The sequence below is a fragment of the Hetaerina americana genome, unplaced genomic scaffold, assembly GCF_022747635.1.
Source record: "Hetaerina americana unplaced genomic scaffold, ioHetAmer1.1.p SCAF_45, whole genome shotgun sequence".
NCBI lineage: Eukaryota > Metazoa > Arthropoda > Insecta > Odonata > Calopterygidae > Hetaerina > Hetaerina americana.
This window is the reverse complement of record NW_027287041.1, coordinates 82,501-100,075: the sequence shown is the minus strand read 5'-3', so window position 1 is coordinate 100,075 and position 17,575 is coordinate 82,501. Positions and strand designations below refer to the sequence as shown.

At 39.9% G+C, this 17,575-nt stretch overlaps 1 protein-coding gene across 1 annotated transcript in view; it reads left to right on the top strand.

The window, feature by feature from the left end:
• The first annotated feature begins 1,210 nt into the window (after window positions 1-1,210).
• The window catches only part of LOC139693193 (uncharacterized), a 22,782-nt gene continuing 6,417 nt past the window's right edge, over window positions 1,211-17,575 (top strand). The window contains exons 1-6 of the mRNA XM_071591295.1: window positions 1,211-1,481; window positions 3,500-3,637; window positions 7,313-7,507; window positions 10,690-10,881; window positions 15,957-16,112; window positions 17,247-17,575. The exon at window positions 17,247-17,575 is cut by the window's right edge and continues 106 nt beyond it. Of these exons, the coding sequence (XP_071447396.1) occupies window positions 1,314-1,481; window positions 3,500-3,637; window positions 7,313-7,507; window positions 10,690-10,881; window positions 15,957-16,112; window positions 17,247-17,575 (1,178 nt within the window). The 5' untranslated portion in view covers window positions 1,211-1,313. The remainder of the gene's footprint in view (window positions 1,482-3,499; window positions 3,638-7,312; window positions 7,508-10,689; window positions 10,882-15,956; window positions 16,113-17,246) is intronic.

The window sequence follows — 17,575 nt, the reverse complement described above, 5'->3', positions numbered from 1 at the left end:
TAAAAACTTTAATATGGAGCGTAGCTATGTACGGTGCAGAAACGTGGTAATTGAAGCAGGAGGATATACGCAGATTAAAGGCTTTTGAAATGTAGGTGTGGAGAAAAATGGAGAAGGTGAAATGGACTGAGAGGAAATCAAATGAGGAAGTACTTGGTATGGTGGGCGAAGAGAGGGGTTTGTTGGGAGATATCACTAAGGAGGAGGCAGGAAAAGTGGATGAAGGGAGTATTGACCGGCAGTGGGATGTTGGAGGCTGTGATAAAGAGGGGAATGTTAGGCAAACGAGGAAAGGGAAGGAACAGGATAGGGATGTTGGACGGGATTTATATATATATATATATATAGGATTTATATATATATATATATATATATATATATATATATATATATATATATATATATATATATATATAAATCCTACCATCAATAAACCCATCCTAAATTTTACTACAAACATTTTTTGCTACAAACATACCTGCATCGCCCGTTTTAGAATATGCTTATCACAACATCAACTTTTTTTTTCGTTTGTGTGAAAAACAACTGTTTTAAAGTATTTTTTAAATATGTAACCTGAGAAAATATGTCGTATAAGATAAGATTTTATGGTCGTGGACCTTTTCGATGTCCGCACAATTCATTATACATCTCATTAAACTCCCACCACATACAGTTTAATGCTATTTCTAAAAAACTGGTTCGCAATATTTGTTTGATGGTTTAAATCAAACTATCACAAGGGCACACTGCATTAGGAAAATTACCGAGAATTTTTCCCGCGAATAAGTGTGCGAAATACGTTATGCTTTTGTTTTTTGCAATGGCCAACTACCAATGTTTTTTTGGTTTCGTTTTTATTTTTAAACGTAAATATATTTCTTAACTGTGTAACTGATTGATTTACTTGTGTTAGGATTATGTTATGCGTGTGTTAATTTATGCGAAAAGCCTATTTAGCAGCCGTCCTGACCAGATTCAGGTTTATATTTTTTCCGTTGTACTTTTTGAAATTCATTTAAGCGTTGGTAAAGATAAGGAAATTGCCAAATATAAAATAATTAAACGTAGATGTTGTAAACGCTTGAAGGTAGGCACAACAAGAGAGTGTTGAATCCGTAATGTTGGCCACTGCGCGCACAGATGCAGATGCTTTGGCTGGGACATTTCGAGGCAACATCTGTAGTCGTGTTTTAACGTGTGGAAATGTGAACATTAATGTGTGTTGAATGGTAGTGCAGTATTTATTACAATGGATTGCTGAATAGAGTTACCGCATTATGTGAGAAAACATTTGTGAAACATAACTTGGAATGTTAAGGAACGAAGATATGGATGTAGAAAATATGTTGGACAATGATTGCCCACGGGTTTGTAGACTTTGTTTAAATGGAGAAGGAGAAATGGTATATATTTTTGATCCTAAAGGATATCAAGGCTTTCGTTTGTGGGAAATAATCAAGGAACTGCTTCAAGTTGAGGTAAGTACGACGGAAGGTCACTTCCAGTATGTATATCAGTTTCATGCTATTTTAGAGTATTGATTCTCAGCAGAGTTATCAAAGGTTTTCGTCGTTGGTGGCGTTTTACGGTAATAGATGTTCTGAGTACTCAAAGTAAGGCAGAATTTTTTCTGTTACTCAAATTTTGGACTACGTCCAATGCTAAACAGGTTTGGTGTTCTTTGTCATTGGAATGAATGCTTATTAATGTACACTTTAAACGTTTCCGTGAAATTAATTTCGTTCCCTGGCCTTGTATATTGTGTGATAGCTTAAATGATTTGTCTATTTGTTCTCTTGTTAGGGAAAAGTATTTCCAATTGCAAGTTATACCTTAGATTTGACCTAAATATGTCGACTATACCTTTCATGTCTATGTTATTGTGTGTTTTCTAACTTTGAAATATCATTTGACGTGTATACTCTAAGATATTATGTATGAATAAGTTTTTTGTGGTTGTTTATCGTGAACTTTTCGTAATAGCCCGTTGTGGAAGAGTGGAACCATTATGTGAAATATCCATTTTGATATCGGAGTTAATTTCAGGGTAGAAATACACTTTTAGTGTAGTAATTTCGAGGGGTTAGTTGAACTTCCTAAAGTTTCGTGGTGGTTCGCTATATAATGTGTGAATTAGAGCAGAATATATGGTATTAACTAGTGTTTTGACGTATATATATGAGGTGCTTAGTGTTTTGGTTCTCTTTTATTGATTTTTTGTAATCGGGAATTCTTTTTGTGGGCGTATTTTATGATTTAAATTGCAATACGTGACGGAATGTACATTTAATTATTTGTTACTAACGGTTTGTTTAAAAATGCTCTCGTAACTGTTTACATTGTTGAGAAAGCCTTTTGTCGCCATAATTAAGAATCCCAATGGAATTTATTAACTGTATGTGAATTTAGAATTGAGTTTTGTATTTTTTGTGCGATATTCACGGATTTCTGATTAATTTCACTGTGATAAACGAGTTTTTAATCTAATGTAAGCATACTACTTGGACTTCTGTGAACCTAGGCTTTGGGAGAAACCTTTATTTATGAGTGGAACTGTGAAAAGTATTCTAACTACACTTCTGAAAGAGGTTTTCATATGATGTGTCTTTTTACGTGTTATCCATGTAATTTTGTGTTCTATTGTGCCGTCAAAGTGTTATATTGCTCTTGTGAGTGCTTCTACATCATCGATGTGTATAAATAAATATTAAAATAGGAGGGCATTTGAACTAGAGCAGGTAGAACAGTTTATATGTCTCGGAAGTGTTTTAGACCAACACGGGGAAAGTAGTAGGGACGTAAGGAGGAGAATTTCACTATGGAAAGATGTTTTCCCAAAAGGAGGAAGGAATTAAGATGACAGGGACGTTGATTATAAAGATGTTAAGAAAAGACTCGTAGGAAAACTATGATATGGAGCTGAGTACGGCGTGTAAACCCGTGTGTGTGTATGTATATATCATCTCGTCGAAGTAACACTGAAGTGTTGAATAATAAAACTAGCATAGCAAGAAGCAATGTAGGGACACATAAATAGAACACTCACACGTTATTTCTTCATAATTTCGACGGAATTTAGCTCCGTCTTCCTCTGAAGACACAGTAATACTATCTCAGTCAGTACTATCGTTTCTTCCGAGGAAGGCGGAACTAAATTCAGTCGAAATTATGAAGAAATAACGTGTGAGTGTTCTTTTAATATGTACTACATTGTAATATGTATATAACATACCGGTGAATTTTATTAAATTAGACGTTTCTATTAATTGGCAGTCTTCTTTCGGCTTAGTTATTGTTTAATTTAAGTTTTTACGATAGGATTCTTGTGATAATACTTTTAGAAATTCTTTTTCTTGGAAATAAATCGGTAAAAATTCGTATGAAGAATTTTATCGAATGGAAATGTATGTTTGAAATATTATTTCAAACATACATTTCCCGATCCCTCTCCCGATATTTGAGGATATGTTTATCCTGGAGATGTTTTCTCTTCAAGGTGTCCAAGGAAGATGGTCTACCAGCAATTATCTGTGGAGAGTGTATTAATAAAGTGCGTGAATTCAAAATGTTCAAAACATTATGCATCAAATCCAAGATAACTATTCTCACAATGATTGCAAGCCGGGGAATGGTGGTGAGTACCCGAAATTGCGTCAATTTTTCTAATAATAATCATATTTAAACGCCATTACAGTCGTTAAAGCATGTCCTGCGATTGTACTAAGTTCGTATTAATAAGCTGTAATCCCGTCGCACGTATTAGCGAAATAAATTGAGTTAAAATACTTACGGCAGCAGTTTTGGCTTTGAACTACGATTCTCCGTCTCGACTGTCGTTGAAAATTGATGTGCCCAGTGAATTTTCCCCATTAATTCTGGTATTAAACTGAACTAAAAAAATTCAATGACTTGAAAATTACGATCTTAATGGTATGATCAGTGTGTAATCATGCTTAAATGACTAGTTGAATGTGAAATTGCTTAAATGTTTATGTTTTGGTACTTAACAAACGTTTTATGATAAACTCACGATGTTTTCTGTGTGCTAATTGATGTAGGATATATATGTGTGTGTATTTATATATATATATATATATATATATATATATATATATAATATATAATATATATATATATACGTATAGAATATATATATGTATATGTATAGAATATATATATGTATATGTATAGAATATATATATGTATATGTATAGAATATATATATGTATATGTATAGAATATATATATATATATATATATATATATATACTCATATATACAGAAACAGATATAAGGAAAAGGGATAGGAACACATATAAAGGACGAACACAACAGAGGTGGGGAAGGCGGAATCGAACGGATCACAAGAGTAAAAATATTTCCTCAACCGGGACTCGAACACCGGATCTTTCCACTTGCCGGGCGGATGCTCTTAACCACTTGAGCTATCGAGGATAGTCAATTTACCCTGAGATCCGTGGGTCTAATATGTCGCCAAGCGCCCCGATTCTTTCAGCCAAGAGATGGCGTCAGGGGGCTGTTTCACCCACCAAAGGAGAAATAGACAATACACAAGGAAAGGAAAGGACAGTGGGTTAGAATTCATACAACATCATACAGGAAAGGAACAGTGCGTTTCGTGGCACGCATAGCCAGAAGAAAGAGATGAGCCACATTGGCCAAATACACATTCAAACACGAAATACCGCCAAACGGCGAATAAATACTCATATATTGGTGGGTGAAACAGCCCCCTGACGCCATCTCTTGGCTGAAAGAATCGGGGCGCTTGGCGACATATTAGACCCACGGATCTCAGGGTAAATTGACTATCCTCGATAGCTCAAGTGGTTAAGAGCATCCGCCCGGCAAGGGGAAAGATCCGGTGTTTGAGTCCCGGTTGAGGAAATATTTTTACTCTTGTGTTCCGTTCGATTCCGCCTTCCCCACCTCTGTTGTGTTCGTCCTTTATATGTGTTCCTATCCCTTTTCCTTATATCTGTTTCTGTATATATGAGTATTTATTTGCCGTTTGGCGGGATTTCATGTTTGAATGTGTATATATATATATATATATATATATATATATATATATATATATATATATATATATATATATATATATATATATATATATATATATATATATATATATATATATATATATATATATATATATATATATATATATATATATATATATATATATATATATATATATATATATATATATATATATATATATATATATATATATATATATATATATATATATATATATATATATATATATATATATATATATATATATATATATATATATATATATATATATATATATATATACGAGGGTGATCCGGAAAGTAGTACCCGTTCGTGAAATAAAGACACAAAAGTAAATATTAACAAACATAAAAAATTTTATTTGAAAGAGGATACTTTAAACTACTTCTCAACATAATCTCCAAGCAAATTAAGGCATTTGTCATAACGTGTGACAAGTTTCTGTATTCCTGCTGCATAGTCCTTCGCCGCCAGCTCATTGAGATACGCGAGGGACCCATCTTGCACAAATTTTTGCATAATGCAGATGGTGTTTAACAATTTCATGAACAATTGTTCGAGAAACATTGGGAAAATGCTCACAGATGTCATCAATTGTGACGCGCCGATCGTTCCTCACGAATTCGTCAACTGAGCTCACCAGTTGGTCTGTAATGACAGACGGTCTCTCCGAACGCTCATCGTCGTGTGTGTTCCCCCTCCCCATGTTGAAGTTGCGACACCACCGCCGAACAGACGACTCGTCCATTACATTGTCTCCATACACCTCCTTTAATTGGCGATGAATATCACATGGGCGAACGTTTCTTGCATTGAGGAATTTAATCACTGCCCTCACTTCACAACTGGCGGCGTTCTCAATTTTTTTAAACATTGTAAACAATCACAGAAACAACACAGGCAATGCTAGCGTCACGCAACTTAGCTCAGAGAAGGCAGACAAGCCACTGAAGCTATCTGACCTCGTCCAGCGGCTACTCGCGTCGTCAGCACTTCATGCGGCACGAACGGGTACTACTTTCCGGATGACCCTCGTATATATAATATATAAAAACACAGATTTAGGTTTTTAGAATATAGAGACACAAAGAAAGGACACTCACAATTTGCTATATTACGTTTCGACAGCACGGCTGTCGTCTTCAGAATGGCGTTCTCGGGGAAGAGCGGAGAGGATGTGCGGGGGAGAGGTGGGGGAAGGAGAGGTAAAGGGACCAATAGGAAATGAACAAGGGGGTGGGGGGATATGTAGGCAGCCAATTGATACATTCAGTGGGCTTGGTTCAGCCCGGGCGGTTTGAATGATTGGGCCACCCAGATATGCGCCATCTCGCGGGTTCTCACCTCTATTATACTCGCAGATTTGGGAAGGATTTCAATCACCGAAACGGAGAAGCAGTCGTCAAAAGATTGGTTGTGGGAAGCGGTGTGAGTAGGGATGGGATAATTAAGAAAGGTGGGAGATTTGGTGGAATATCGGTGGGTATTCATGCGGAGGGAAAGTGCGGTCGTGCATTCGCCCACGTAGAAGGCAGGGCAGAAGTTACAGGAGAGGCGATATATAATATTTTTTGAGGTACAGGTGGCGAGTGGTTGGGAGTTGGTACTGAGTGAGGGGGAGGGTCTTAAAAGATGACAGCATTTACTGCTAAACAGTAAAATCCTCAAACCGTCAACCCAATACACTCCCCTCACCAAACCAAACCGCCCAAAATGCCCTAATCTTATCACCACTTTCTTCTCCGGAACACACAAAATTAAACATCTAATCCGTGACCTCTTCCCAATTATCAATAACACTCAGTCCACATCACTTTTATTCCCACACTGTCCCTCTGTTTCGTTTAAACGCCCGTCGAACTTGCGAGACATCTTCAAGTCCACAAATCCAACGTCAAGCACCCCCCTCTCTCCCCCGCCCCTATTCGCACCATGCAACCGCCCACGCTGCAACCAATCTTTTTCTCCAAAAACTTCGGCATCGCGTTCCGTGACGTGGTTCGAGCGTCGAGGTTCACGTTAACAGAGCTCCTCACTACATCACAGCTCAGAGCCAACTGCCTTTTTCAGCGTCGCTTGCCAACATACCCCCCTCCAATCGCAGCCCGTCAGAGCGGTTCTGGACGTGCCTGGAGCGGCGCGCCCAGCCCAGGAGTCAGTACACTTATTTTCCGGACGAACCCTGTATTCTAACATCTAAGCACCCTTGTCTTGTATGATATTATTAATTTTTCTCTGACTACAGTGTGCCCCGGCAATGGACAGCAATTTCAACTTGATGTCTGGAGTGGGGAAGCCATTCCTGGAGAGGGCAGAGGCGGAAAGCATCAGAGAGAAGGAGATTGAGGTCATTGAGATAGTGGAGGATGACCTTCAAGTGGTCAACAACGTGGACAAGGCTCCGCCTGCCAAAGAAGTCAAGGTTAGGAAGAAGAGAATGGTAAGTTGAATATTTCTTTTGCAGTGCTTCAAAGATGTTTCTAAATAGCTTTTTGAGTTAATCCTGTTAATGATTATACAAGGGAGATTCAAAAAGTAAGATCCCTTCTTGTTTTTACTTAAAAAATCAAATTTATTCTCTCTACTTTGCATACATCGTATTGAAAGGTTGAGCATTTAGCTATTTTTCCACTTAGTTCCCTTGACAATCAATCACTTTTTGCATCCGTACAAGCAGTTGTAAGTAGCTTCTCAAAGACAGTTAAACAATTGAGAAAGCTTATGTTATACATAAGCAAGCAGTGGAAATCCAAGCTCAGTCTACAGGGTTGCACCCAAAAGTAGTAGGACTGATTTTTTTTAACATGAATTTCATTGACGATATACTTACATCGACTTAATAATCTTCAACGTATGCTCCTTGAGCTGCTACACACTTAGTATAACGTTGCTCCCATTCCCTGTACGCCTGCTGGAAATTTTCTTTGGGGATGCCGTTGATGATCCTCGTCAAAGCCTCTTGAACGGCCTTTATCGAGTCAAAATGTCGTCCCTTGAGCTGTCTTTTCATCAGGGGGAAGAAGAAGAAGTCCGGTGGTGCCAGATCGGGAGAATAGGGCGGGTGCGGCAACGCCGTATTTGGCCAGGAGCTGTATGTCAACACTCAGAATTTTCGGCACCATCTTGGCGCACACCTTGCGCATGGCCAAATCCTGTGAAATAATGCGTTTGACGTTGGATGCAGACAGACCCAACTGGTCTGCAATTTCCTCACTGGTTAAGCGTCGGTCTGTGTTCAGCAGTGTCCTCACTCTGTCCACATTCGTGTCGGTTCTTGCCGTCCGGAGCGATGGTCGTCTTCAACGAGCTCCCTACCCTCTTTAAACAACTTGTGTCACTCAAATACTGTCGAACAGCTTAAGGCAGTGTCCCCATAAGCCTGCTTGATCATATTGAGGGTCTCAGTTGCCGTCTTCCCGAGTTTACTTCACGGAATAACGTTGCTCTAAATTCAGATTCATTTCGTTTTTTGACACGGACAAAAAACTTGCTTCACTAAAAACAGTGTCCTCACTCAACGACAGCCCACAGGCGACTGAGGTTGGTGTCGGTTTGTTGCTAAGAGCCGCCTCCACCTTACCCTGCCAGGCAGATCCCCCTCCACCGCTCCGTTTGTGACAGAGAAAATCAGTCCTACCACTTTTAGGTGCGACCCTGTATGGTAAACCGTGTTTTGGGGTAATGTTAAGATTAACCCTCGTCCCACGAGGTCTGCAAAATAGTGCCCGACGTTTGAATTATTCTCAAGGGAATTTATGATGCAACTTCAACGCAATTGTGCACAGTTAAAGAGGACAGTTTATTGTATAAGAATGAATTTTGTCATTGCCGTCAAGTGAGGCAGTAACCGCCTGTCGACCGTTGAGTAAGCTGACATCGTAAGCAAAGGTTACCTTGTAGCACTTTAGCGTACTGCAAGCTGTCGGCAATTGGTTCACAAGATGGCGATGAAATAATTCAAGCGGACACAGTAAGCTGTCTCCTATGACTGTGTTAAATAGCGTTCTTCTAGCATCAATACTTTGCTCGGAAAAAATTCTAATGTCTGGCACTTTTTGAATAGGCATCGTGCTATTGTATCATTTTGTGTCATTTATCAGTAGAAAGAGCTTATGTGTGAACGAAAAAGGTGAAATAACATCTACAAATAGTGACCAATTGTATAGGTAAGTTTTTTTAAATATGAAGGATGAGCGTTTAGCTATTTTTCTACATAGTCGCCTTGACCATCAATCACATTTTGTATCCTTGTAAGCAGATTTTTAATACCAGAGTCGTACATTTCTCCCGCCGCACCACAAAGCCTTCTGAAGACTGCTTCATGTACTTTACCTCGTCTGACTTGAATTTCTGTCCTCCAAGGTGTTTTTTGAGAGTGGGAAACAAGTGGTAGTCCCTTGGGGCAACGTCCGGGCTATAAGGAGGGTGGTTGATGATATCCCATCAGCCGAATTCATTAAGTAGGGTGGTCGTTTGATGTGAAGACACGTGGACGTGCATTGTCATGATATGCAAACACACTCCTTTTGGTGAGGGGACACCTTGTTTGTAACTGATTGAACTCCGACACACAATATTCTGCAGCACGGAGAAGTAGCCACTCTCTCTTCATTCATTAAGGCCTTCCTTTATCTAAATTAAGGGTGGTTCTCCGCACCATCTTCAGTCAATTGGAGCCACCGTTGTTGATTCCAATGGCAAACTCGGCCGCCCCATCGACCGCTGCTCACTGTGGACGTTTTCCCGCCCATCATTAAACTCCCAGCACCACTTCCGATGCAAGTTCTTGATGTCCATAATACACTTCTCATCCGTACACTTCCCACTTAATGGCAGGATGAATTTATTATATCAGAGAAGCAGTCGTCAGTTGGCTTTGTGTGATGCGGTGGGAGAAAGGTACGATGCTGGTATTAAAAAGCTGCTTACAGGGTTCGTCCGGAAAATAAGTGTACTGACTCCTGGGCTGGGCGCGCCCAGCACCGCTCTGACGGGCTGCGATTGGAGGGGGGTATGTTGGCAAGCGACGCTGAAAAAGGCAGTCGGCTCTGAGCTGTGGTGTAGTGAGGAGCTCTGTTAACGCGAACCTCCACGCTCGACCCACGTCACGGAACGCGATGCCGAAGTTTTTGGAGCAGCGTTATTCCATCAAATTTGCGGTAAAGCTTGGGAAATCGTTTACCGAAACTGTCGGTATGATTAACCAGACTTACGGGGAGTCAGCCATGTCCAGAAACATGATCTTTCGGTGGCACAAGATGTTAGTGGAGGGCAGAGAAGAGGTCGACGACGAGTCTTCGAGAGGTTCCCGATGATGCCTTCGCGGGAGCGTTTCAGGAATGGGAACGCCGCTGGAACAAGTGTATCGACTCGCGAGGGTCCTATTTTGAGGAATATTAGCTTAAGATATGTAAAAGTGTATTAAATTTTTTTTCCTGAGCTCAGTACACTTATTTTCCAGACGAACACTTTAGTTTGATTAATTCATGGCTTTGAATCTGGGTAATACTGAAGGTTATGTTTGGTATACGTATGGATAAGTTTCGCCGTATGTTATGCCATGATTATCTTCTGTCCTTGTATGTAAATTTTAGTATTAACGAGAATGGTTCCCTTTTGCAGTCTGCCTTGAGGAATGGATTGTCCAACAGGTGGACTAGGGACAGCGATGAAGTTGAAATTGTCTTTGATGAATCTACCTCAAATAGCAGCGAAGCTCGGATACCAACAGTTTTGGCTGTTGAAGGCAGTTCAACCAATGAGAAAGCTTCCGTTACCCATAATCAAGCGGCAGGAAGCCAAGCTCAGTCCATGGTAAGCCATGTTTTGGTGTACCGTTAAGATTAACCCTTGTCCCACGAGGTCTCACGAAATAGTGTCCGACATTTTAATTTTTTCCGAAGAAATTTATGATGCTACTTTAAAAGAATTTTGCACAGTTAAAGAAGACAGTTTATTGCATATGTGTGAATTTTGTCATTGCCGTCAAGTGAGGCATTAACCGCCTGTCGACTGTTGAGTAAGCTGACATTGTAAGCAATGGTTACCTTGTGGCAGTTTACGGTAACGCAAGCTGTCGGCAATTGGTTCACATGATGGCTATGAAATAATTCAAGGATACACAGTAAACTGTTTCCTATGTCTGTGTTAAATAGGGTTCTTCTAGCATTAATACTTTGCTCGAAAAAAATTCTGATGTCCGACTAAAAGGTGGAATAACATGTGGAAATATTGTCAAATTGCATGGGTGAGGTTTTCTAATATGTTACGAGTCGTTCTTTGAAGAGAAATGATTTGTTTGATAGTAATCAAAGAAGTATTTTGGTGCTAAACCAGTTCTGTATGGAGCACCACCCATGAATTCGATGTTTTTGCCTGTCAAATAGGTAGGTAGTTGTTGCAGTTGATCTGTGAGAGCTTGGCAAAATTGTCATGATAGAGAATCATCCTTTGTTGCTGCTTCTTTTTCTGTATTTTGCTGAGAACTTATGGGAAACAAATGCTTGAGTATCATTCAGAATTCATGGCTCTACGTTGCTCTAATGGTATAGTTGCCACATGTCCTGTTATTCCAGAGAAACAGGCGATCATTTGCTTCAATGCGCTTTGTGTCGGATTTGGCTTGTCTTGGAAGACCCGTACAGTGGATTGCTGTTTTGTTTTGGAGTCATACGCATAGATCCAAGATAAGTCACCTGTTTAAATGATGTTATACACAGCTTTTGAGGCACGTAGATAGTATTTCTTGAGCATTTCTTTGCACCAATTGACTCACGAGGAATCTTTCTGAGCTTTTGTCTAGCTATTACGGTATCTGCAGCAATTCATAATGTAGTTCATGCAGTTCATGAAGTCACAGGCAGCCAGATCGGGAGAATACGGGGGGTGCGCCAGCAATTCATAACGTAGTTCATGCAGTTCATCAAGTCACAGGCTGCCAGATCGAGAGAATACGGGGGGTGCGGCAGCAATTCATAATGTAGTTCATGCAGTTCATGAAGTCACAGGCAGCCAGATTGGGTGAATATGGGGGGGTGCGGCAGCAATTCATAATGTAGTTCATGCAGTTCATGAAGTCACAGGCAGCCAGATCGGGAGAATATGGGGGGTGTGGCAGCAATTCATAACATAGTTCATGCAGTTTCGTGGCGACAACTCCAGGATCAGTGTGTTGTCCACCGTGAACAATCGTGGCACCCATCAGGACGACAATTTTTTCATTTTGCCAATCTATACAAGTAACATATTAAATGCCATTTCGGTCGTTACACCCACGGCCTCTGCTACTTCGCACACCTTGCGCATGGCCAAATCCTGTGAAATAATGCGTTGGACGTTGGATGCAGACAGACCCAACTGGTCTGCAATTTCTTCACTGGTTAAGCGTCGGTCTGTGTTCAGCAGTGTCCTCACTCTGTCCACATTCGTGTCGGTTCTTGCCGTCCGGAGCGATGGTCGTCTTCAACGAGCTCCCTACCCTCTTTAAACAACTTGTGCCACTCAAATACTGTGGAACGGCTTAAGGCAGTGTCCCCATAAGCCTGCTTGATCATATCGAGGGTCTCAGTTGCCGTCTTCCCGAGTTTCACACAAAAATTCAAGGAATAACGTTGCTCTAAATTCAGATTCATTTTGTTTTTCGACGCGGAAAAAACACTTGCTTCACTAAAAACGGTGTCCTCACTCAACGACAGCCCACAGGCGACTGAGTTTGGTGTCGGTCTGTTGATAAGAGCCCCCTCTACCTTACCCTGCCAGGCAGACCCCCCTCCACTGCTCCGTTCTTGCCAGAGAAAATCAGTCCTACCACTTTTGGTTCCGATCCTGTATACACATCTCTCACAAATTTTTAAGGTTATTATGACTGTTTACGAGATACCTTACGTAGCTTACAAAGAACGCTAATGGTATCCTACATTGGAACTATGATATGGTGGGGTGAAATTGGATTTGAAATTTGTCGCACCCTGTATATTGCTCCTACGTACACAATATTTACTCTATCAATTGTTAATAATCTTTAATATCAGTACTATTCGTTTCCCTTTTAAGGACGTCGAAACACATTCACTTTTGTGCCGATGGCATTTTAACTCAATGATGGTTGCTCGAAGCAGGAGGCTCCCTTGCGGGATATAAGGATATTCTAGGATAAAGGGTACTCTCTCTCTCTCTTATTAAGGGTACTATGGCTGATTTTGCAAGCTTCTGATTTGACGATTCCTTGACTGTACGAGGGTCATCCGGAAAGTAGTACCCGTTCGTGAAATAAAGACACAAAAGTAAATATTAACAAACATAAAAAATTTTATTTGAAAGAGGATACTTTAAACTACTTCTCAACATAATCTCCAAGCAAATTAAGGCATTTGTCATAACGTGTGACAAGTTTCTGTATTCCTGCTGCATAGTCCTTCGCCGCCAGCTCATTGAGATACGCGAGGGACCCATCTTGCACAAATTTTTGCATAATGCAGATGGTGTTCAACAATTTCATGAACAATTGTTCGAGAAACATTGGGAAAATGCTCACAGATGTCATCAATTGTGACGCGCCGATCGTTCCTCACGAATTCGTCAACTGAGCTCACCAGTTGGTCTGTAATGACAGACGGTCTCTCCGAACGCTCATCGTCGTGTGTGTTCCCCCTCCCCATGTTGAAGTTGCGACACCACCGCCGAACAGACGACTCGTCCATTACATTGTCTCCATACACCTCCTTTAATTGGCGATGAATATCACATGGGCGAACGTTTCTTGCATTGAGGAATTTAATCACTGCCCTCACTTCACAACTGGCGGCGTTCTCAATTTTTTTAAACATTGTAAACAATCACAGAAACAACACAGGCAATGCTAGCGTCACGCAACTTGGCTCAGAGAAGGCAGACAAGCCACTGAAGCTATCTGACCTCGTCCAGCGGCTACTCGCGTCGTCAGCACTTCATGCGGCACGAACGGGTACTACTTTCCGGATGACCCTCGTATGTTGGGTGATATATTTTGAAGTAAATTGAAGGATTCTTAATTGTTTAAACATTATTTTATCCGCGGAACTCTCTCTGAGCATTGTAGCTTGGAAGGGGAAAGTATTGTGAACAATTTTGTGCTAATTTATAGATGTTATCATTAATTGTTCTGTGGTTAAGCCTGTCTTATCAAATGCCAATACGATCTGCGTTCATGCACTCACTTAAAAGAAGACTGCCGTCCTCCACATCCTCTTCGTGATCTTTGGAGGGATTTCAACACTTCAAAACTGCAGTTTGGGACGTGCTTTCATCTTCAAAACACTTGACGAGTCATATCCAAATCTCTCAGTTTATGATTTCCACATTCCAAATACAAATTTTATGGTTTCATTTTGTGGTTTGACTGTGTCACTGATCAGTGGTCAATTAAGAACACCATCTAGCCAGAAGGAACGCTTGAGGACGATTGGTACTCGGTGCCTGTTCATCTGCGTTTATATCAATACCCTGCGAGCCACCAAAAAGGTGTTTGGCAGAGGGTGCAGCACCAGGAGGAAAGGGTAAGGGATGAGGGTGTTAAGGTTTTTCGAATTGATCGGGAAAGGTAAGGGGAACCTGCAAACAAATACATATATATATAACCCTGCGTAGTCCCTAACTTGTAGCTTAATACTTATTGTGTTGAGCCGACTACTGGGGGATTTCGATTACAAGTATTCTGGTCTCTTATTGTTCTTGGAATAAATGACCATTTAAACCTGTCAGTCTTGCAGTCTATCTCTCCGATCTTATATCCGTGATCCCTCCGTCTGTAATACGTTGGGGTTCGTATTATGTCCTTGATGTCATTTGGAAAAGGAGCCATCTTCTAAGTGTATTTAATAAGTTTAATCTATATTGTAAATGCCGCTGTGTAGAGCGAATCGCAGCCTAAGTTCTGTAGCAAAGTAGTTACGCTACTGCGTTGGTCATAGCAATGTTTGTAACAAACCTAGCCCCCGTCTCTCCGCTGAACTTGATCTAATTCTGAAATCAAATTTATCTCTTGAGGATCCCATATATACTGGCAGCGTACGATACTCTAGGTGAGGCCTGACTCAAGGCAAGAAAACATCGTTCCTTTCTCTTTTTCGTCGCATTTACCCAGCACTGTTTTTACAAATCCTAATTTTTTATCAGCACCACCACATATTTCTCGTGCTATGTGCTTTCCCCAGGACAAATCGTGAGTAATTGTCACACCCTGAGTATTTAAAAGGAATATACCCTCGCAATTTCTGTTTCTTTCACTTCGTAACTCAATAGGGAGGGAATTACTCTTTTCCCGAAAACTGTATCACTATGCATTTCTTCAAAATTAAAATCCAATTGCCATGTATATATCACCGCATTGTCGGCATAAAGATGGAGCCTGCTATTGACCACGGTGCTGAGGTCGTTTAATAGTATTTTGTGCGGGCACTGTTGATTTTCCTATTATTCAGTTCGTATCTGCAATTATCATTCGGATCGCAGTTTCATTGACGATTGGTTGGAAGGACAAGGGACAATTGCACAACCGATCAATGTTGTCTTGGGTTTATTGTACAGAACAAGTACAGGCAAGTCAGGGGAAGATTGTTTCCTATACGTTTTATGCAAAAACTTTTATCTAATAAGTTATTCAATTAATTAATGTTTAAATGAGCTTTGGATGGAGAATATCACGAATAATCTCATACGAACACAGTTCAAATTGGTATTGAAAGGTTACAACCGCGAATACATTTGTAATAAACCAAAGTTGTGTGATTTAATGGAAGAATTTGGGTATTTTAATGTTAAATATTGTTTTAGGATGGCGTTAAATAGATTATTCAATACGCTATGCCCTGTCTGTTGTCGGTAAGTCAATTTTTCCACTGTTTATTCACCAGGAGGATAATTCTGGGGAAGCCCCTGATGATTCATCTGCTTCAAACGAGGACGGTGTCCAAATTGAAGGTGCTGTTGCGGACAGAGAGACGGACGTGGACAGTTCAAGGCGGAAGAAGTCTTCGAGAGTATCTTCAAGGAGATGCAGTGATCGTAAGGTAATGTTTAAGCCTGAATTAAGTGTGGGAAACATTTAGAGTAATTATTACATTCAAGTCCAGAGTCACGACTGCCAAATGAGCTGTTCAACTTCATTGTAATGCCAGAACTGGGCTGTACCGTGGATTGTTTTGAGGATTTGTTTGGTTTTGTGAGGGATACTATGCAAATTCTGCAAGTAAAGACAGTATTTATCTTTTGAGTAATATTTTGGAAAGGTTTGTAAAAACTCTAACAATTCTTCAAAGTACAATCCTTTGGTCTCTTCACATTTTTTGCGGTAACTCTGCCATTGCTTGGTTTATTAATGACTGGTTGATTAGTTGTTATTTGTGAATGTTTGGGGGAGAAGTTAGTTGTATTTTGGGTGGAATACTTCGTGTCAGATGGCGGTAAAATTAATTTTACTGTTTGGAAAATGACGATCGAATTTATTGTTAAATTCATTGAGGGAGTAATTTGAAGAATTTAAAGTGTTTTAGTAAATTTTTTCGATAAATTATAGTTTTAGAATAATGATTGCATTGCTTATGGAGAGCACCATGTATGGGATTAAGTATATCTGAGGTAGACTAAGTATTTTCTTTACCAATATGAATTGCTTTTGCGAACTGACGCCTTCAAAACATTGCTTTCGGTGGTTGTAAATGCTTATTTATGTAATTAAGAAAACGTTGGTCGACTAATATAACATGCTGCGTGTATTCTAGTGTTTCCACGTAACTCTTTGGTTAGGTTTGAGATGGAAATATTTGTAATTTGAGTTGGAAATGTTGGAAAAATCATTGGTTATGGACTAAATTTTGATGAAATTTAAGTTTTTATGGCTTTAGTTCGCATATTTATAAGACGGGGTAGTAAGAAGTGAAGTTTATGTCATATCTTTGGTTTATTGTCCCCCGAGTACTCTCAATAAATAATAGGCGAATGTGCATCTGTTACTTGAATATACCTATATCCCTTTAGTTCTCCGAAATATTAAATTTTTTGTCAAGATCACAAAGAAAATATTTTCGTAAGCCCCTTTGGTTCATTGCTAAGCCTTCGTTTTATTAATATATTTATTCGTCTCCTACGAATAAGTCGTAAATAGAATAAACAAATTATTAATAACTTTTTTTGATGTTTTTCAGGAAAGAAAACGGAAAAGACTGTCTGAACAGAATGAAATATCTCAGAGTCCAGAGCCACAACCGCCAAATAACCTGTTCAATTTCATCGTCATACCAGAAACGAACTTAACCGAGGATACCAATGACGGCACAGAATGTATGGAAGCGATTGATCCTTTGGCGGACATCAAGGAAGAAAGTCTTGGCACTACGGTTGACCCTATGGCATCAGTAGACAGTAGAGAAGACATAGCAGAAACCACGGCACCGTCAGAAATGAGCGATGTCACTTCCTCATCCAACGTGCCGGAAGAAGCCAGTTCCCTTGCTAACGGTGACATACCACAACT